General features: G+C 39.5%; 1 protein-coding gene across 1 annotated transcript in view; it reads right to left on the reverse strand.

Moving 5' to 3' along the window:
* The window catches only part of il34 (interleukin 34), a 39,534-nt gene that overhangs the window by 11,305 nt on the left and 5,748 nt on the right, over positions 1 to 22,481 (reverse strand). The window contains exon 2 of the mRNA XM_034685019.1: positions 17,222 to 17,514. Within this exon, the coding sequence (XP_034540910.1) occupies positions 17,222 to 17,267 (46 nt within the window). The 5' untranslated portion in view covers positions 17,268 to 17,514. The remainder of the gene's footprint in view (positions 1 to 17,221; positions 17,515 to 22,481) is intronic.

Raw genomic sequence — 22,481 nt, forward strand, 5'->3', positions numbered from 1 at the left:
CACCTTGGACAATAAACACAATTCTGAACAATGACATCCATAAACGCTGCCAATAAAAGACAGCTATCAGCCTCCTGCTGTTATTTTACAAGAGTATTATCCAACCCGTTCTCCTCTAATCTTCCCCCTGTTACTATAACTGTTAACATGTTAACTGCCTCCAATAAAAACAATTATTGGCTTCCCAACGCGCAACCTGTCTGACCTCAACATCCCACGCAGAGCACACACCTTAATACTTGACCCCAGACACCCCCTCCACTCATTCTTCACTCTGCTCCCATCTGGCTGTCCATCCATCCATCTATCATCTCAGCATTTCCTAGACATTCTCCACAGACAGTGTTTCAGTACAATATAGGTCAAGTCCTTTGTGCCCCTTTGGAAACTTAACCAGGTCATGGACCAGCAATCCAGTGATTCCAGCAATAGGTTCATAAATACGGTGACTCTTTCCAAACTAAAGATGTGGGTTTGATCACCAAATCATGACCAAAAAGGCTTGATCAAGACTTGAAGATAGTATTTTGAAAGAGTGATCCTTCTGTCATCTCAACCTGTGACTTGAGAAAGAATGTACCTCTAACCCCTGGGGTTACACATCCCTACACACTTTGAGAGCCCATAACCTGATCTACAGCTCACAATTCTCAGAAGGCAGTCCCATATCAGGAGGGTTTTAGATATGAAGGTCAACAAAGGGAGAACAGATGGATACATAAAATAGGTTAGGCTAAGTAGAGTTACCAAGGGCCTCTATCACTAAGGTTAAATCTTCCTGATTAAAGTAAATCTCATTCAAAAGTTTGACTGGAGAAGTACAAAAAACGTAGATCATAGACTCAAACCAGCATGACCATAATAACATGTCAGCTATCTTCCCCAAAACTCAATTCCCCAGAAGCTTGAATGCTGTCATGAAGTTTACTGTTACTTCCATGTTAGCAGAGGGAATCTGGAAACAGCAGTCGTTTCATGATTATCACTGAAACCACTGAAAAGACAAAAACCTGAAGGCGTGATTGACTTTTTTAAGTGATACGTTTTTTGTCTGATTAGCTAAAAAGCAAACATGGCATTAAACCAGTTCTTCATTAACAGGAAGATTTAATGTTTTTCCTGCTTACAACAGAAAAGGCGTACATTTCTCACAAACAGCAATGTTAGCTAGCTAGCTAATTTATGGTAGTTAGCTTGCTAACAGTGGTGTCAGTTTCAAATGATTGATCAAATGATGTTGCTGGCATGACTCAGCAGTTGGTAGCTGAGTTAAATATGTTATCTTGAAACATCCTAATTTATCACAAGTTTTAGTTAATAGGTTGCTGATGAAGCAGTAAAGCAAAAGCTAGCCAGATGTCCTTTGTTTATAAGATTTCAATCCTTTGTAGGGCAACGAAATAACAATAAAGTTGTCCACCCAGAAGAAGACTTCAAAGATAATAGTAGAAATGTGAATATGGTAAATAAATCAATATCCATCATTATTTCAGCCTCTGAAAAAATGTAAGGAGGACACCAAGTTGGCACATTTTGCCATTGTTAAACACACATCACTTATACTGCCCCTCTCATGTTATTCATGCCTCTGTCTTATCTCTTGTGTCACAGACAAGAACAACAAAGACCCAGAGAGGCACTTGGCACAAAGCAAGAAATGTACAGTTCTCATCTTGAGCATGACATAGGCTCTGTGCAAGCATGATGGTTTGAAAGAGAAACTGCTCAGAGATTGAGAAAGATGATAACCTCTGAAAAAAGAAAGTTGACTTTGTGCTCTGGAGATGGAAGAATTAAGAACAAGGAAACCACCTCACAAACAACTCAACAGTGGACTCAATATATACTTTTCTTGTTATTTCACAGTTATTAAGCTACAAATGCAACTTTTTTAAGTCCTGATATGTGTACACATGAGAAAGAGACAATTCAACGAATAATCTGCAAGATTCAGATGTCACACGTTTCTGAGGTCATTTTCCAGTCAGTTGACTTAAAATGTTATTAAAGACATTTTCAACAACGTGTGCGTGTGCGTGTGCGTGTGCGTGTGCGTGTGTGTGTACGGATTGAGTGTCTTCACAGGTATTGAGATGAAAGTGCTGCTGCACCATCTGGAAGTCTTTGTGTGCGAAGAGGACTGTGGAAACACTCATCACTTTAAGATGAAACATATGAGTGCAACACATGGCAGAACATCTAATACTTTAGCCTAAGTATGCCTGGCTGCGCTCAGCTGTTTGATAACAGGAGGATTCAGGTATCTAAAAAATATATATGTTCAAGTCCTTTAAGACGTTAAAAAGTCATATTAAATTACGGCCAGAATGAAAAGATTGGACTGCCCCTTCCTTTAGTGATGGGGATGATGAATTGGCACATTCCCTCTGTAGTTTGATAAGTCTGTGCTAAACCAAACTGCTTTTATATATAAGCTTGTGCAGTCCATCAAGCTGGCTGAAAACACACAACTTTACTATTCAGGAGAAAAGATTCAGGTATGGTTTAAATACTTCACGTGATTTATTTCTGTATCTGAACCTGCAGAACCTCATCACATGAGTGGATTTATTATACATTATACCTACAAAACCTCTTGGAAACAAGCCTATAGCAGTTTAGCCAGATGATATCCTAATTACAAACAAGTGGTTCTTTTTCTGTGTTGCATTTTAAGATGTCAGAATTGAATTGACATCCACATACAGTAAATGTTTGCAACCCTGTTTCCTATTCGCCTGTGACACTGTGTGAAATGTTAATAAAAGAAGAATTTGCAAAGTGTTGAAACAGCATATCAAATTAAAAATTACACAAAGACAACATAACATTGAGACATTGTCTTGTTTTTGAAGAACAATGTCGATTTAGAATTTTATTTCAGCAACATGTTTCAAAAAGTGCGGCTGATCCAACAAAATAGCAGAAGAGCTGTAAAATGTAAAAATATTAAGTGGAACATCTCATGATTGATGAGGTCAAGTGGAAACAGGTTGGTACCATGATGGGGTGTAAAAAGAGCAACATGGAGAGGTTGAGTCTTTCAGCAGGAAAGAAGGGGAGGGGTTTACAACATTATAAAGACCCCATTGGCAAATAATGCAACTGTAACGGGTGTGAGGGTGAACCCAAAAGCAGCACACTGGAGCCCAGAGGAAACAGCAGGTAACAGTCTTTACTAACCAGGTCACACAATGTCTGTTGAGAAGCTGGTTTCGCTATGTGGAGGATCAGGCTGGAAACAGAAGAGGAGCAGGCAAATCTCTTGGTCGGGAACAGAAGGCTGAGGTAGTTACCAGGGCATAAACGAGGAAGGAAGGTCGGGGACAGGCAGGGTCGAAACCGGAAGATCAGTCTGAGGAAAAGGGCTGGAGAGTCTTGCATTTGCAGAGAGAACAATCTGGCACTGAGTGAGCTGAAACCGGGACTTAAATACTGGCAGCAGGTAATGAGAAACAGGTGATTTGTGTTGGCTTAATGAGGAGAGTGTGGTTCAGGTAAACGAAGGGGAGTGGAAATGTAGTGGGCTGAGAGGCTGAGCAGGTGTGGCAGGTGATAACTGTGACAGCAACAACTTCAGAATAATGTTTCTCGACTTAAAATTGCAAAGAATCTGGAAATGATATTGCCTACAGTTTAAAATATCATTAAAAGATTCAGAAGTTCTAAAGAAATCTATGTTTGCAAAGGACAAGGTCAAAAACAAATGGATGGCTGTGATATTTGGGACGATTTTGTTTTTGGTGTAGTGTACTATGGGTTCAGGAACACTGCCATAAACCATTATATGTGAACTCACGTCATCACTGCATCTACAAATGCAGGTTCAACTCTACCACAAAGGAAACCTTATAAAGACAAGCTCCTGTAACACCACCAACTTTAATGCACCCAAGCTCATTCAAGATGGACTGAGTTGATAAGGAAACCTGCCCTGTGGTCTGAAGAACCAAAATTTGACATTCTTTTTGGAAATCATGGATGCTGTGTACTCTGATGTAAAGAGGACAGGCACCACCTTGCTTTCTATCAGCACACATTTCAAAGACCAGCCTCTGTGATGGTGTGGGGGTGTGAAATATTTAGGAGCTGAAATTTAACGTTTAAAAGAAAAGGGAAAACATACATTTGGGGGTGAAATAGGGTTGGACATATGTATGCAAATTACTGCGAAAAAATGGTAGAAAGCCAAACTGTCATTCTAGTGTAGATTATTGATTCTGATATCACATTTTAAGTTTAGTTCACACCTCTCACCTCTGAGTTCAAAATCGTGTGCTCTGTGGGTTCTGTATTCATATGAATTAAACTTTTCAGAGTGTGTTTGAATCTGTTAGATGAGAATACACAAAACACTTCCACACAGCCAGTGAAGCGTCATTATTCAAACAGGTTTTCCCTAAATAGATAGGAATCAAGCACTGATTACGCAACATGACCTAAGCAGTGAGGAGTCTCCTGCAGGTAATGACCTCTGTGACCTCTAATCATCATCAAAAAGCTGACTTATGAACTTCTGCTGCACTTAAAAACTAGTTAAGCTTGTTCCCAGTATCACAATATCTTTCACTTGAGTAGAGGACGGTCAATTTTCACAGGAGCAAACCACAAAGGAGTGTAGAAAACAGCCCTGTTTTAAGATGATATGGGGCATGGGACCATGACAGGGCAAAGAGGTTACCAACCAACCATTCACTTCCAGCTCAAACTGCCACAATGATTCTCTGCCCCGACAATTTTACTGAGCTGCTTCTTCACACATTTCCCTCACAGCGTGAGGTCTTCCCTGATGGCACACTGCAAAAGCCACAGTGTAATGTTTACAACATGATGGCAGACAAAGAACAGAGGCCTACGCCGACATATGTGCCGACATCTTCTCTTTTCACATCTTTTAAATGACTCCCTCCTCAACCTCTAGGGTTTTTATTCATCCATGGATTCATCCATTATACCACTGAGCAGGGGTGGAAAGAGTACCAAAGTATTCCACTCAAGTAATAGTACAGTGGTGTACATTCAACTTTACTTAAGTAGAATCAAATACTAGTCCAGTAATCTACGCAAGTAAAAGTAAATACTCTATTTAAAATGGATGTGAACACTGAGTACTGAATAGGACTACTTACTTTGAACCAGAGGACGGTGAGTGAGGGGGCTAAGTAGTATATGGTGGCTGTTGTGGCTCAGTCAGTGGTAGTACACTTTTACATTTTTACTTCAACTATTTGTAATAAAAAACAGCAGAAACACACAGCCATCTGCCAGAAATGTGAGTTCAACTTTTCATGTTTCTCAGCAAAAATAGGTAATTCCTGGAGGATGTTAGTTCAATCTTATCTTATCTTATTTTATCTTATCTTATCTTATGTCATATCTCATCATGTCAGAACCTATTTTATCTTATTTTATCTTTTCTGAGGTGTGGGTGTTAGTTTCTACCAGGTGGGAGTAGCTTGGATACTTTCCTCCAGACAAAAAATAAAGGCAGTTCATCTATGCCTCAGGCCGAGTTTAAGATTAGATGATTACTGTGTGTGGTAAAAGAGCTGCAGGAATTTGAAGGGAAAGTCCAGCTCAAGGGGAAGCAGAAGACAGAATGAAGCAAATTATAGATTTCTTCAATGAAAACCTCGTCCAGAGGGTTCAAGACCTTAGACTGGGCAAAGGTTACCGCCCAACAGGACAATAACCCTCAGCACATATCCAAGACAAAGCAGAGATGCCTGAGAGACACTGTGAATGTTTGAGAGACGCTGACTCAGAGCTCTGTCTTTAACTAGATCCAAAATCTCTGGAGAGATCTGAAATTGGCTGTCCACCAAAGGTCAACTTCCAACCTGATGGGGCTTCACAGCTTCTGTAGAGGAAGGATTCAGACAGTCTTTAACTCCAGATGTGCAAATCTACTGGTGTCACTACTAAGGCTGTTGTTAGGGACCAGAATATTTGAATCAAAGCCAGATTTCTTTTTATTTTTTACATAATTTAGCAAACATTTCTGATGTCACGTTTTGGATTTCATTACATGCTTATTTTATTTTAAAAATATTTTCACATAAGGCTTAAAAATATATAGGAAATGGGCAAAGGGTCCTGAACCCATTGTGATTGCAATTCCAGTCTGCATACGATCTGTTACGGCCAGTTTCCAGCATTCATTACAAACTAGACTGATCATAAGAAGGGATCCTGAAGGCAGTACAGGAGCTGTGACTAGCTTCAACATTGATCTGTTATAAAATAATCAGTCTTATCTCTGATAGCCTCATTTGCTTTTATGGGTCACAGAGGAATAAGTATTAATGTCAGTCAATTTGTTAAACAGCCAAAACTCCTCACTTTGGGTTTGAGGTGATTTTGCATACTTGCATATACTCAATGTATTGGAGTGTGAGACATTAAAGGGGTGGTTTACATCTGCTTCCTACAACATGCCTCCAAGGTGGTTGGATTGTAATGTGACAGTACAAAGTACTAATATGCATCTCCAAATGCATCTCTAGTGACCACTTGAGATGGATCTCACTCCCAGCTTTATATGCAAATAAACACAGAGACCCAATCATTTCCCAACCTTCTAAAAGTAATAGAGCTGTGTCCCAATTCAGGGACTACACCAGGGGTGTCCAAAGTGCGGCCCGGGGGCCAATCGCGGCCCAAGGTCCATTTATTTATGGCCCCAAGCTTCCATCTTAAAATGTGTTATGTATAGCACAGAAATTAATCACATTCTGTATCATCTGTACATTTGCAGTTTCTTTCAAGCACACAAACAAAACTAAAGTCCATCCAGAAATGTCTCAAAAAGCTTCATGGACGACTCGTATAAAAGCCAAAGCTCTGGGAATTCTGCAAGACAGCAGTAAAGAAGAAACACAAGAACTCTTAAAGCTGACAGGTTTTCAAATTAATGTTTTTATCATGATGTGAAAATGTCAATACAAGTTCAGAAGACACAAAAGAGGACACAAGACAAGATCAAAATTAGGAAATTTTCCAAAAAAGGCTAAATTGGTGCATACAAATTGTTTAGAACACAGGAAAAGAATGATTGTGTTTTTAAAATGTTGTCTGCTGGTCAGAAAAGTCCTAAAAACAACATGAAAAAGAAGTGTTATGAAATCCAGATTGTGATCCTGCCATAGAAAAATAATAAGACAATATTTTTCCCAAATTGCCCGACCCAAATGAAAAACATTTTCCTCCAGAAGAAGATAAAGTTTGCTAATGTTTACATGGCTTGTGGAGAACTGAGGACTACCTAGTTACTGATTTATTGAGTAGTAAGATATTTGTTATTAAATAGAGATTTCATATATAACTTTTATGATTCCTAAGTCTCAGTAGGAGCCACTGGCCCTGAGGTATTCTGACAACATCAAATGTGGCCCTCTTTGAAAAATGTTTGGACACCCCTGGACTACACCCTTTAAAGGGCACATCTTAACATTGGTTGTGTCCCAGCAGCTCATCAAAGGCTCTCAAATTTCAAAGGCTCTTACAAATGGAGACAACTTGGTGCATCTTTCCGGGCAATGACGGGTCCACCCAGGGCTTTTCATGACCAGGCACATCCCAAGATATATTACATGCCTGGCAGACTCTCTATGCTGCCAAGTAATATACTTTTAGATGCAAGTAATTGGTGTCAACCCAATGGAACAGATATGGAAAAAAATACAGGGCTTTGAAACTTTAACTAACTTTAAAATAATAAAATAATAACAGGAACTCTATGGTGAACCAGACTGTTTTATTTCTGTTTGGTTGAGCAGTCAACACACATTACAAGGGCCAGGTTCTAGGCTGGGTCTATTGAAGGATGCTTCCGTTAGTTGGGACAATGTATGTAAAACTTCGGCCATGAAGCCTGGTGGTAGTATAATGGATTATCCGTGAAATATAAGAACTCCACTGCAGACTAGATTTTCTGTTTACAGTGAAAACATTTGAATACCACACAGATCCATGTAATCAAATGTACGTATCTTCACTATGCTGCTAGTAAAAGATGATGAACCGCTCACCAGTGTCATCTCCCAATCATGTCCTTTAAGCATGTAAAGACACTTATCATGTATCATATTTGGTATGTACAGAAATAAAGAATAAACCATACAAAATGGGCTGCACCATTTATACAGTGAGGGACGAAATACAAAAAACATATAGACATGAGTACGACCAAATTATACTGCTTCTACTACTTGTTAGATAATAAATTCAGTGTTGTTGGGATGATGGGTCTGCCTTTTGGTTTGAAAGCACAAAGAAGGAGAGCAAAGTATAGAGACGAAGAGAAGGAGACGGATGCAATCAGGAGAGAGAGACAGCAAGAACCAGGTGAGAAAGTGGACATGTGTTCAAGATTACAGAATTGCAGAATTGTAATAAATAATACAATGACAGCTTCACATCCATTGCAGTAAAATCTGCACTGATTTGACGTAACCAAATCATCTATCATCTATCATCAAATATGGATTCTCTCCAACCCCCTCTTACTCATAGTGTCATGACAATTACTCTGTTTGCTTTTGCATCATACTGTGTGCAGTTTTCTAGTTGAACACAATCTGTTTGTGTGTAAAGAAAGAAGAGAGGACAAAAAGAGAGAGAGGAACAAGACAGGTGAGAAAGGGCCAAGGCAGCCTCTGCTTTGCCACCAGTCATTGCAGTGGGATCCACAGTGGCTTAACAGGAGTGTAATGCCATCTGTTATCAAGCATGCTTTCTGCCCAATTCTGTCTTCAACTCATTTACATCATTGCTTTATTCATTATCAGATTATTCATCGTTTATTGAGTGCGAAAAGAATTCTTTGTCTGATTGTCATCAATAGTTCCGTGTGTGATTCTTCATCCTCAACCCTGCAATAGATTGATATGATTTGTTTGCTCCTGAGGGTTGAATTGTGTTTCTCATTGAGGTTGTGGTTTGCCAATGTGAAACTAATACAATTCTTCTGCAAAAGCAGCTTCTTTCATTTTTTTTTTGTTTTCCTAAAAAATATTTTGTGGTTTAAACCTAATGTTGGTAATGTTGTTGAAAATCTAATATGTAGGAAAATCTATCCTCTTATTCAGTGAAACAACTGGTTTAACGGGAGGATTAAATACATGCATGGAATTTTAGATGTCATAATCTCTCTAGGGACTGAGGTTCTGATCATAAGTGGCATCTTCTGTAAACACAACATTTAATCAACAACAGCACTGCCATATCTTAGATAATATCATGAGTTAAGCCTGATTTATACTTCGGAGTTTAGTCTATGCAATAGTATATACCCAACTTGTGCACAATTCTATGTCCGTAACATGTCATACACTTCCTCATACTTCACACCTCCTCATCACACTAGCCCTGTGATTGGTCAGCTTGGTAGTGTGGTAATTTCTGCAACATTTCTAGTATTGCTTTCATTATGTCAGTCTGGGACATTTATAAAACAACCTGAAAGTTATGCCTCTGCAGAAAACGTCTGGGGCTAGCCGCTTCCCCACTGTAACATTTTATGCATGTATTACAATACGAATCAGTAGGTCTGCTTTAATGTGACAGACCAATGTGGAAAAATGTGTCGCTGATCTCCCCCACATGTGGCCTAAGTGCCTGGATCGCAAGCCCTCCTCAGTGATACTTGAAGATGTGGCTGTCCACTTGTGATCCCAACATACAGGAGGAATGTTGAAACCAGGTGTAAAAAGGGTTAAAAGGCACAATCAAGAGTCAGTAAAATGTTTATCCTATTTTGGAAATTTAAGCTCTTAACAATCAAAATAAGACTTTAAGAAAAACCATGTGGTGTGGTTGAGTGCTGCCATTTTCAGAGTACCAGTAATTAAGAAGTAAAAAATTTTTTGGATTCTGTAAATGACGTCAGTTGTAGTTCCAGTATTATGCAATCCCCTCTTGCTGTGGATACTTAGTGGACAACATGAATGGACAGCATCATACACTGATGTGTCACCTGACCTCTGTGCCAAAACATCAACCATTCTTTGTGGCCCATATGAAGTGACCACATGAGGATGTGGGCGATACATTAGTAAGAGTCTGAATGAGGAAGAGGAACAGATGAGTTAAGTTGTGTCACTCCTGAGGTCTGAAAGTGGGGTCAGTGTTGTTAAAGCTGAACCTCTGCTTGGGTATCAGTGTTAGTTCACTGATTCAGGTTTCTGCTTTTCTGGACTCAGAACAATTTGACAGACAATGAGCACGCTCTTTGTTTACCAAACCACATGGGACTGTGCAGAGAAGACACAAGCCAGTGGACTGCCCTTTCATATTACAGAGTAGAATACCACAGGCCCTGGGGGTAGAATTTCAGATGTCAAGAAGTGCCAAACAACCCTGCACAAACAATCTGTTTCTATCTTTCTCATTCTGCTGCACGTAGCATCTGATTTGTGATATAAAGCAACTGGTCTTTCATTCAGATGAGTATAAAATCGACCAGGACAGAGCTCATGGCTTATGTGTGCTAAATTAGCCAGATATGCTTCAACAGTTCTACAAAAGGTGCTTGGGGTTTATAACTGTCATCTGGAAACATGGCGGTCCTCCTTTGTACTGAACAGTGTTCTGATGTTACTACAGGGACATCTGACACAAACACGAAACAGATGTCCCAACATGATTATGTTAAACTGTCTGCTCTTTTGATTGGATTAAAGTGTGTCTGCATTTTTCTGTCCTGTTACGTGTAAGAGATAATGTATGGTGAGCTGGTATAATCCAAAGTAGAATGCCAGCAGGGCGAGCGAGACCCTGATGTAAATTGATCTGATATGATATGTGTGACCAGGTTGTCTGAGGTGCTGCTTTTGTTGAGAACTAATCGCCATTGTTGTGGGTTTTTCACCAAACAGAATTGTAGTATTTAACACAGCCAGGTAAGAAAATATCCTTAGATTCTGAAACATAAGAATGAAATAGATACATTTTCTACAACGCCATTAACTTCATTGATTTCTGCTCAGTGAGGTTTCTACTTGCCCTCCACAATGTTACTGCAGATCAGCCTCCTATTTTCCCACAGGGCAGGCCAAGGATCATAATCATAATATGTATATGTTTTGATCACAGGTCATCAGTGGCGTAAAAGGGAATTGAATTAACACATTATCATGTTGACTTTGACAGCCCTATATAGGAACAAATGAAGCTACCTCTAAGGGGAAAAGTCTATAAAGATGGATGTAGAAGCCCTAAAAAGAACGGTAAACATGCAAGAAGAACCTGGTTTAAAGTAATGAGTGCTTTTCTTTGCATAGGCCGATGACAGTAATCAGCTGTTTCTGTTTGGGTCCATAGTGCCGCAATACATGTGCTATTTAGAAATATTTTAACATCACTGATTGTGAAAAACATTGCAAGTATTGCAGACCGTAATCCAGCTCTCTATAGCACATTGTAAACAGCCTGCTCCAGACGGGAGCAGAGAGCTTATTTCAAGCTGTACAGTTCATGTAAATTGCGGAGGCAGAATGGTGAGTGAGTTTGTTGGCCACTGAGGTGGCGGCAGAGTTGAACCACAGTCTGTGTAAAAGGGGGAGTGGCAGGACAGAATGTGTTCCTTTGTTTACACATTGAGCCTCTTCAACTATCAAAATGCCATAGCACTGTGTAAATTTACACGCTGGGACAAGAACATGATGGCACTCTGTGGTTCACTGTCAAAGCGTATGGGTGGTCTGATGGTGGAGCTACTTAGAAAATAGAATTACGAGCCTGTTAAGAAATGCTTAAAAAAAAGACAGAAAAAGTTTAATCTTCTGAGATTTTAACAGTTTAGTTAAAAGTCCCCGCATAATGGAAAATATCTTGAATTAACTTTTTTAACACATTTTGCTGTGCAGTGCATTCCTACCAGGTGTTGCTGGTGTTTTATTTGCTGCCTTGTTTCCATAGATTTATTTAAATTCTCTGATCATTCAGATCAACACTTGCATGTGGACTCTTGATGGTAAGATAGTCAGAGAAAATAATTGGTGATAGCAAATTGTAACTGTCATTAGTGCAACAAGGTCTTAATAGAGAAAGTGAAATGACCATGCTGGGTTTACACCTGATGTGTTGAAATGATGTGCCAGGACCACTTAAACAGTACAAATTGAAAGCCAAACGGGGACATTTTTATGGACACACAAATCATTTAGAACGTCAGGTGACAACAAAGTGTGTTTGGGGGGGTAGGGCAAATGAAGGATCACACAAACAATGAACTGGGGTAAACAGGACCTATTTGCAGGAAGGACCCACAAAGAATAACTTTGAATTGCTGTGGATTTAGTTAGGGGCTCATGGAAAAAAGTACTCCAAGAATTTTGTGCAACATGCCTGAATATCACCAATACAAATGGATGGACGGTAAAGTTATAAGAGTACGCAACTTATATGGTCTGACTGTTGGATTGGTTTAACCTCAACAAAATATTTTAAACCAATCCTAGTGCGTTCTGCGCTTTAACCTAAATAAAATATGGACGCTTTTACAAACGTAAGAGTCAGTCAGAGAAGTGTAATTCTTCTCACACATTAAGCAGACACTGTTGCTGCAAAGACACAAGGATGATATGGGTTAACATTGTGAGAAAAGCACAGTCTATACAGCTGTACAAAATGGTACTGTATTACTTCTGTGTGCGATTGCGGATCATATGCAAACTGATGATCCATTTGAAGAACAACTGGTGTGTTAACAGTGTTTGTGCCTCAATGATCAGGTTACATACTGAATACTGTTTAAACTCAATTTTCTCTAAAAGACATTGTCCAGTGCAAGGACACAAGACCAGGGGGTTTGGACCATAACTATTTTTAAGGTGTAACGTAACGGGTGGGATGGCTGTTTAAAGGGAAATGCAGTTTGTGGTGTGTGTAAATACAGAGAACATCTGGCTGACACAAAAGACACAAAGTTTATGGCCATTATGCAGGACTGACTTTTGAATGCTGTGAACTTTGCATTGTAAGATCTTTACCTCACACGGCCTTATAGGTATAGGTTTTTTTTAACAAGTGGGGTTGTATGAGGGCCCATTTGTTGGAAAATCAGCTGGAGAACCACTAGAAGCTATAAGTTATCAACAGCTGCAGATGGGGTCAGCTCTACCACACAATTAAAAAGAACCTTGACCCTAACAATGATGTTTGTGAAAATGTACAGTTTTTCTGTCAGAAAGACCACTTGTTTTTGCACTATTTTCAGACGCGGCACATACGTATTCTTCCATCTATACACAGTAATTTACCTGCAGTGCACTGATTAGATGTTTGTGGCTGCAGGCTTCATAAAAGACAAAAACACAACCAAACTAACGCATTAGTGATTCTGACAGTGAATCATGTCTTCCCTTAGTGCTGATATCTGGTGTCTCTTGGCCTTGGTAGAGGGGACTGATGGGTGAAGCAGGAGTTGGAGGTAAACAATTTCACTGTTGACTTGTTCAAGCAAAGTCTGTCTGCCTTCAAAAGATGTCTCCTTTCCCAGAAAACTGAACTAGCATCGGAGGCATTTCAAAGCCACTTATGCAGTGTCCACAACCTGTGGAATCTCTCAGCTGCTTTTCTGACCGGTGGTATAGGGCTGCTGCAGACTGGTGAAGTCCTATTTCAAAACTTCAGGTTGCTGTTTTCATTTGACCCATCATTTGCAGTATGATATTCTTTACAGTCAGGTTTTCAGCAACAACACGCAGGATTCTTTCTGCAAAGCCAGAGTTAATATCCTTGGGACAACAGAGTGCATTTGTGTTTTTACTGCAAATCCTTAGCACACCTTTTACACAAACATCACCCACAATCAGAGTTTGAGGCCCAGGCTGTAGCTTTCCATGTAGCCTTACCATTTGACATGCTTTCAGTCCTTACCCTGCTGCCAGAGGATGAAGGGTAGTCCTGATTAGATGGAGATCCTGGGTCCTGCAACAGTGAAGCCAATTCGGTTCTGCAGCTTCACATTCAGTTGTTGGGGAGTTTTTTTTGCTAATCCTCCCTTTCGCAGCTATTCACAGCTGTGTCCTACCCAATACCGGGGTTGAAGAGGTGCTCAGTCTGGTCCAGATCAGCTGGTCTCATCACGTATCTCAACGCACTATGCCCTCTACCTCCCTTTTACCATGAACCTGATTTACTATTCGGCTTTGCTCCGAGATGGTTCCAGAGAGGACAAACACTAGTCGATTTATCACACAGCATAGAACCTGTTTGTTGGTAGTAACTGCAATCTTCTGTAGCAGTTTGTGGTTGTCGTGTGTGGACTCAGGAGGCATCTTCTTGCTGCAAGTTTCCAAGTGCTGCAGCAGGTATGTGCTGGTGAGGTCATGAAAAGTAAAAAAAATGGCAGAAGACCTTCTTTGTCAAGCACAAACTGCAGTCTCAGTAATTTGTAAATGTCAAGTTTCCACTGTTCATTACTTTTGGATAGGAAGCACTATTGGATAGAACACCGGTGTGAATCTAGAAGAGCGACCCGTAACAGGATAAAATAAATCTCAAGTAGTGAGAAGGCTGAAGCGGGCTGGCCTCAGCCCTGCTGTCCTGACATCTTTCTACCAGTGCGGGGTGGAGAGCACACTGACAGAATCCATCACTGTCTGGTATGGTAATTGCTCTGTGGCTGACAGGAAGGCGCTGCAGCGAGTGAAAGCTACAAACAGCAGTCTCCCTTCACTGGAGGATATATATGTCAGCAGGTGCAGAGGCAGGGCGTCGCACATCATGGAGGACCCCACCCATCCAGCACATGGACTGTTCACCCCTCTCCACTCAGGCAGAAGACTGCGCAGCCTAAAAGCCAGAACAATGAGGCTAAGGTGTAGCTTCTTTCAAGAAGCTGTGAGACTTGTGAACTCTCTTTAGGTCTGTTCTCTGCTGTGACTGCATGCCCACATTACTGCACTTTCTATCTTTGGCTTGTTGTCTATTCTGTACGCTGCTGGACCTGAGTAACATGCTTTGTTCCTTCGTGTTTTTAAGTGTGACTGAATGAGAATAAAGTGAACCTTGAAACTTGAACCTTCAACGTTAGTTTTCGACTCCCACTGTTTTAAATGCAAAATGACCCAACTCATGGCCCACAGTATTTGTACCTTATTAAAATACACTGTTAGCTGTCGAAGAGGAAGACTGAGCTGAAATCACAAAATATGTCAGATGGATAATGTTCAGCATCTGTGCTTAAAATCATATAAAACTGGGATACAAAAATATCAAAACTCACGATATGTCAGTGACTCATAGACCCGAGGAGGAAGACTGTGGCATCTGAGAATAGTGCACCAAAAGCTGGGCTTTCTGACAGCAAAATAAAGTGCAGAACATTTACTAAATACAGCGTACAGTAACACCGATACAAATGTTAGGGTCAGGGTTTATTAAAATTAGATAAATTCCCAAGTAGAGCTGACCACGTCTACAGAGATTGAGCCTAGTTTCTGTTACAGGTCTGCATCCACATTCCCAACAAAGGGGCCGAGCTGGCCAGGATCCCCTGTGGCTAAAACAATTACTAATAACAATCCACTTATACAACCTAACCTAAAAAACCCTGAACTATCTCTTTAAGCAGATAACTGTGAAAATATGTTCACACTTGTCTAAATCAACAATTAGCAATGACATAGGTCATAACCTTGTCATTATCTTTAAATCCACTAATTCCAGTCTCATGACTTTTAATGAAACCCATCCAGTCTTTAATACCAACAGTTGCATAATTGAATAACACAGGTAACTTTGGAGATGGAAATATTGGAATTTATGATTTCTAGGCTGCACCAAAAAGTCACTTACACCGTCATCAATGCTTTACAAAGAGACCAATTCACAACCAACATTCTGCACAAACAGACCCAATCAACACAGAGACTGAGGTTACAGGAGAGCGAATGGGAGGATGTTTGCCTCTTGATATCATGACAGCAGATTCATGACACCTGGATGCAGGTCAGTTAAACATGGATATACTGTAAAGCACCAGGATGTGCTTTCAGGGCTTCTAAAGTGTGAAAATGCATTCTGTTGTTGTATGTCTATAATGCTGAAAATGTTTGGTCACATTCTCATGTAAGCGTTTAAAGTAGTTCTAGTTAATATGTTGCTTTAGTTACTATTTTTGTTCGACTTGTACATAAGGACATGTGAGTAATGTTATAAGACACACCTGAAAAACTGTATACCTATCCATAGGATGATCTTTCAGTGTCTCTAGATGTTGATTGGTTGAAAAATATAATGAAAATGTAAGAGACAAGCTGGTCACACAAACTAAAAACCCAATGGTGGTCATCTAGCAACCATTTAGGTTTAAAGCCACTGAGAGGAGTATTAACTGATTTTGAAATACTCTCACTCTTATTCTGATGCCTCTTCATGACCAACATGATAAAGTGAGATTATCAGTGGCAAGATTGGCTATTTCTTTATACTGAATTTTGGTGTCAACGTTTAAGTATTGTTTTAGATGGAAAACTCTATTACTAAGGTTTTATTAAGAACAAGAGCAAATGGAGCAGAATTTAACATTCTGGTTGTAAATGCTTCACTGCTCTTTGAGGAAAAAAGAGTTAAACTGGTGCATATTTAGGTTATTGGGACATTTATGGAGACAGCACACATCAGAACACTGGCGCTGTGACAATAATGTGTGCTCTCCTTTTGTAAGCTAACCGTAATATATCAGGGTTCACAAAGTTCTGTTGTTACGTTACAGTAAATAATTCAATGTAGCTACAAATCATTACATTACTTCATCACTGCATCCTGCAAAAATGTGTCTTGAACAAAAAAAAGCAGCTGAAAAGAAGATCTGCAATAGCCACATTTATGCTACAATTGGAGATGGCTCTCATGGGAAATGCAGGCTTTATCACGGAAAAAATACTACAGATTTTTTTCAAAGAAGTCCCTAGAATCAACACAACAGGAAAAGACAGATTTCTGAACTCTAACTTCACTCAAATTGTTGATTGTAAACAAGGCTTCACACAGAGACAGACGTCATAGCCAGATCTTTTACACACATTTTGCCCTTCTATCTTTCCTCAAGGGCAAGCATTTTTCACACTATTTCACATAGGCAAAGGCCAGCAGAGGACCATTAAAATCAGTACGTATCCCATCTCTCACACACACACACACACACACACACACACACACACACACACACACACACACACACACACACACACAAACATGAGGATTCTCTTACCCAAAAGGCCTCCCAGCAGGTAGGCTGAGGTGGACGGTTGTACCATAATCTTCAGCTTTTGTCCTTTGCTTGAACCACAGCAAAGTATGTAAGAACACACACACACACACACAAACACACAGGGCCGACCGCACACTCACAAAGTCTTATGCCACTGTTGTCTGCAACTCTTCAGTGTGTGTGTTCAGCAGGACATGTGTTGACGAGTTCATGTGTCTTCAGGTCCTCATCTCCTCGCTGAGCATTTCTTACACATGCTGGCAGACAGACTCTTGTTTTACTGTTTCCTCCTCCTGCAGACAGTTTGAAAGTAATAGACAACAAAGAGTCAGGGGCACAGACAAAACACTGAAGCACAATAACACACTCATGAAATGTTGGTAATAAATCCTTGAGTGAATGAAAAGCTGTAGCCTGAAAAGTCTATGAAAACTTCATGGCTGTGTACAGCTCCTGAGCGGAACTTAGTTTGTGTAACTATTGGCCACCCCTCTGTCAAAGGGGTTTGTGTGTCTTTATCCCTTTCTCCAGAAAATGAGTGAGTGGAATTTTTTAACATATACTCTTGTCCTGCTGTCTTAAAAATAAAGTCAAATATATATCACTCATTGTCACTGAGAATGTAATAATAATAATAATAATAATAATAATAATAATAATAATAATAATAATAATAATAATAATAATAATAATAATAATAATAATAATGTATCACGCACTTTACATTTGGAGAAAATCTCAAAGTGCTACAGGGCATAATAAAAGGGCAGTAAGAATAAAAACAGGATTAAAAAACAAACAGTAGGATGCAGACACTTCACAATGTGCAATGTTAAAAGCATCTGTGTCAGTGGTTATAGGCATTAAAATATACATGAAAATACTCTTCTTCTTCAGGGTACTGTTTGTCTGGACTTTTCAAAACATTTAAGTTGAATAGAATATTTCTACATGCAAAGCTAATGAAACCTTGATATGTATAGCAACATGTCAAGAAGTGGTGGTGTGATCACAATTCCTGTCTCTCTAAAGATGAGCAGCGTAAGGCAACTTGGACACAAAGTACGGCTACCAAAAGCAAAAAGAAAACTCTTTCTGACGTCATACATTTGACAGATATCCCAGAGAAGCCACCACTAATAATCCTCTTTTCAGAAGTAAAACAATGGTGTCCTTTTTCTTGTTAGTGGGGAAACCATTCCTCTTTGAATATGTTTTATCTCTGCATAAATCAACCAATCAATTCTTTTTTCTTTTTTTTATGGAGTCAAATCAAAACAGGAGTTTCTTCATGGAGCACACTGTATGTTGGAGCCAGATTTAAAGGTTGTGTTTAGAACAGAAATTAGTGGGGCACTGGTGGCCTAGCAGTCTAAGTGCCCCACATACAGGGGCTATAGTCCCCGTCGCAGAGGCCGCGGAGTCTGACTATGAGAGCACTGATAAGTAGCCTTTAAATGTGCTCTGATTTGTTCTGTTCTTTTGGATTAGATAGTGGAGAGGAACAGTTTTCCCACCACATCTTTCATCATTAAGTTTAACTATCACGTTTGCCTGCTTTTTGTGTTTCGTGCTGGAATAGTCAACCAGAATTTGCGCTGAATAAATCACTTTGCAGCCGACATCTCGGTGCGTGCTTTTTGCAAAGCGTGTGTTGGTTACTCCTCTACTAACATCAAGTGGCTAAACAATGAAGGTTGGATTAACCTCAACACTTTATCTAATGTCACTTACAGACACCCTACTCAACATGACAGGGACCAATATCTTTCATTTAACAGGTAGAGACCTTGGCAGATCCAGACTCTTTAGTGAACATACATCTGGGAAGGGTGAGAAAGGTGGGATAGGAAGAAGGAAATACAGAGAGAGAGAGAGAGAGAGAGAAAGAGAGAGAGAGAGAGAGAGAGAGAGAGAGAGAGAGAGAGAGAGAGAGAGAAATTATCTTCCACTCAGAGGGCTGTTTCTTTCTGACAACCTGTTCTTGTTGTCTGTTTACTCATCCTTCAAATTCTAATTAATTACAACAATACCATATCCCCAATGTTAATCCTCAGGAGCAAACACCAACACATACACACACATACACACACACACACACACACACACACACACACACACACACACACACACACACACACACACACACACACACACACACACACACACACACACACACACACAAAACGCTTTCAAAAGGGAAACTGGGAAGGTCTGTAACCAAAACAGTCATTATAAAGCAGCTTAGTCATTGATAATTTATTTAGAGAAAATTCTAACACTTTCACAGGAGTGGATGGTACAGACAGCTCAGAGCTGAAAGCTTCAATTACATAAGACCTGAGAGATGTGCTGCCGATGCGTCTTTTAAATTCTGTTACCATTACTTTTCTGTCTTTATTCCCTTAAATAGGCCGATGGTATAGAAGTTACAATCGGGTGTGACAAAAAAAAGGCCTAAGTTCAGACCTGAGTATTAGTTAAGGGATCGACAGATACTGAAGTAATTTAAGTTTAATATATAATCAAATCTTGGCTCTCAGCTCAAAGTTGTCCATATCTATGCAATCAAGGTCTGAAATGTATGCTTCTTTTTTACTTGTATGCTATTTTGATCCTTTTGGTTTATCAGATAAGCCACTGTAGCGTCTTTCTGCAACCTACAGCAAAATAAGGCCACCACTGGGCTTTTGAATGGCGCATTTTACTTTGAAAAACTGACAGACGGCTCAGTTGACAAGTCCAAAGTAATTTGCACTATGTGAAATTATATTTAAACATCATCAAAGTGCTTCAATTTAAAGCTACCAACTACAAGCTTAGCACGCAGGTGCAGCTAATCTGACTGATGTTGGCGAGCAACCGAATTACAAAACATAGCAGAGCACGTGCTGGACTCCAGCGGCAACAGCTTCTACTACTCGTCTCATCACTATCACCTCTCTCTCTTACTCCCCTCTATCTGTCTTTCCAGACCCAACTCAGTTGAGGCATGATGGCTGTCTAACATGAGTCTGGTTCTGCCTGAGGTTTCTGCCTGTTGAAAGGAAGTTTTTCATCGCCACTGTAACTAGCTAAATACTGCGATGTGCAATGCTCATGAGTCACTGAGTCTTATCCTGTCTTGGTGTTGGGTCTCTGTTAATAATTTGACATAGAGTGGTCTAGACCTCCTATGTTTGTAAAAGCGTCTTGAGATAACGTTTGTTGTGATTTGGCGCTATACAAATAAAGATTGATTGATTGATTGATGAGCACTGTTTGGGAGTGTGCGAGTCGCCACAGACATGTGGATGAAACTAAATTTTAAAAGTTAACTACAAAGCTTTTCTAACTGGGTGGCAACTGACTGCAGGCCAGTCAAGTTTGTGGAAGACACTGGGACAGAATATGTAAAATGTCAAAAATAAAAACAGTTCTTCAACACAAAAGAATGACATTTTAAACGTGAATAAAAATGTGATGAGTAGCAATTGATAACTATTATTTAACAAATAATAAAGATTTTTTTTAAATGTGACAGTCATAAAAAACAAACAGTTGTTCATGATTCAGTAAGTTTCCAAACTGGACAGGAATAACATCAAATTCAGCAAACTGGTAACACAATAATATATAACTATGGTCCCACTAGAATGAAGTCCTTTCAGTTTGTTCAGACTTTTGTGTCTTAACGTGTTTCATAGCGATGTTTCGGGTTTCGTTCATCTTTTCCATTCCAAAGTTTCCTGGCCACTTGCATGGCAGCCGACTGCTCGTATTGATAGTGTGATCTATGAACAGTGAAAAGTGAACATCACAACAGACCATTGGTATAATCAGAAGAAATTTAAAATGTCTGATTGATAAATTGTTTAAATGTTAATTTAATCATCCAATTTTTTCTAAATAAATGCTCATATTCTACTCCCTGGTTGTTGTAGGAGGATATGTCATGTGTAATTGATAAATGTGATTAATGATTGGTATTGGGAACAAACAGTCTGCCTGTTGAATTGAGATTCTACCAGAGTCTGGATTTATTTTTCTATCTAAGTGTGATTACTTTGCAAATATGGCTCACTTAGGGTCAAATGGACACTGAATAAAAATGCTTCTCAAATAGTTCTTACAATGATGTCAGTACTTAATGAAGATATTCTACCAGTAATGTTTCCTGATGACCTAAACTGTCAAACCAAAATTGATAGTATTCCCAATTTCCTGCTTCTGTATTAAAGCCTCTCTGGCATAGTGCGAGTATTCTTCTCAATATTGCCAACATGTGGTTTGCCTTATCATAAAAACAGTTATATATCCTGACAATAACAGTATTTGTCAAATGTATCCTTTGAATGGGGGCATGTGAAAAAAAATGATGCTCTTCAGCCCATTTAAGTTGTATATGTTATTTGATGTTAGACAACTTTGAATCACAGCGAATGAAAAACACAAGACACATTTAACGACTTTTAAGGCCCAAATAAATCTCTACAATTTGACTCCAGTTGTAAATTAATTCTAAGTCAAGGAACTTTTGGAGCGATAAACGCTCCAACTCATTAACACAGTGGATTGTAAGCTTTGGGAAAACCACACTAAAGGTGCTTTTTGACCCCAAGTACCAAGAACTTTAAGTTCCAGGGACTTCTCTTCAAGGAACTCAATGGTTCCTGTGGCCCAGCTCTGTCTGTTTCCACTACAGCTGAAGTCCCTTGGAAATGAAGCAAATCAGGCTTGTGACGTATGGAGTAGCAATAAAAGTAAATGTGCTACACCACTAGACCAGCAGAAGGCATGTCAGAAACAGACGGAGGCCATACAACGAAGATGACGCCACATGAGGCAATTCAACACTGATCTTACATCAAAATTAGATAAGATTAAGAATCTGGCATAATATCTTGCTTTCAAGCAACATTTTTGGTATGAGTCTGATGATTAGCCACAGCTACATTAGCATCATCAATTGGTATTGGTAAGAGTTTAGGTTATGCAGGTCATTCTCAGAGTTACAGGTGCAGCTACGAAGGTGGGTGAAGTGTAAGAGTGCTCAGTTAGCTACTGTTTGTAATGCTTACTTTATATGTCCTCCTTCAATGTGTTTGTTTTGACTGTATTTTTGGTAGAGACCTGTCATTGTGGAGGCAGCAGCTCAAACCACACACCAGCTCTAATGTTTGTTATATGGTTACAAGATAATAATCTGTATAAATATGTCTATATGATGATCAATGTCTGATTTAAAACATCCGATACTCCACATAATCTCCGGGATACG

This window comes from Notolabrus celidotus, chromosome 6 (assembly GCF_009762535.1).
Source record: "Notolabrus celidotus isolate fNotCel1 chromosome 6, fNotCel1.pri, whole genome shotgun sequence".
NCBI lineage: Eukaryota > Metazoa > Chordata > Actinopteri > Labriformes > Labridae > Notolabrus > Notolabrus celidotus.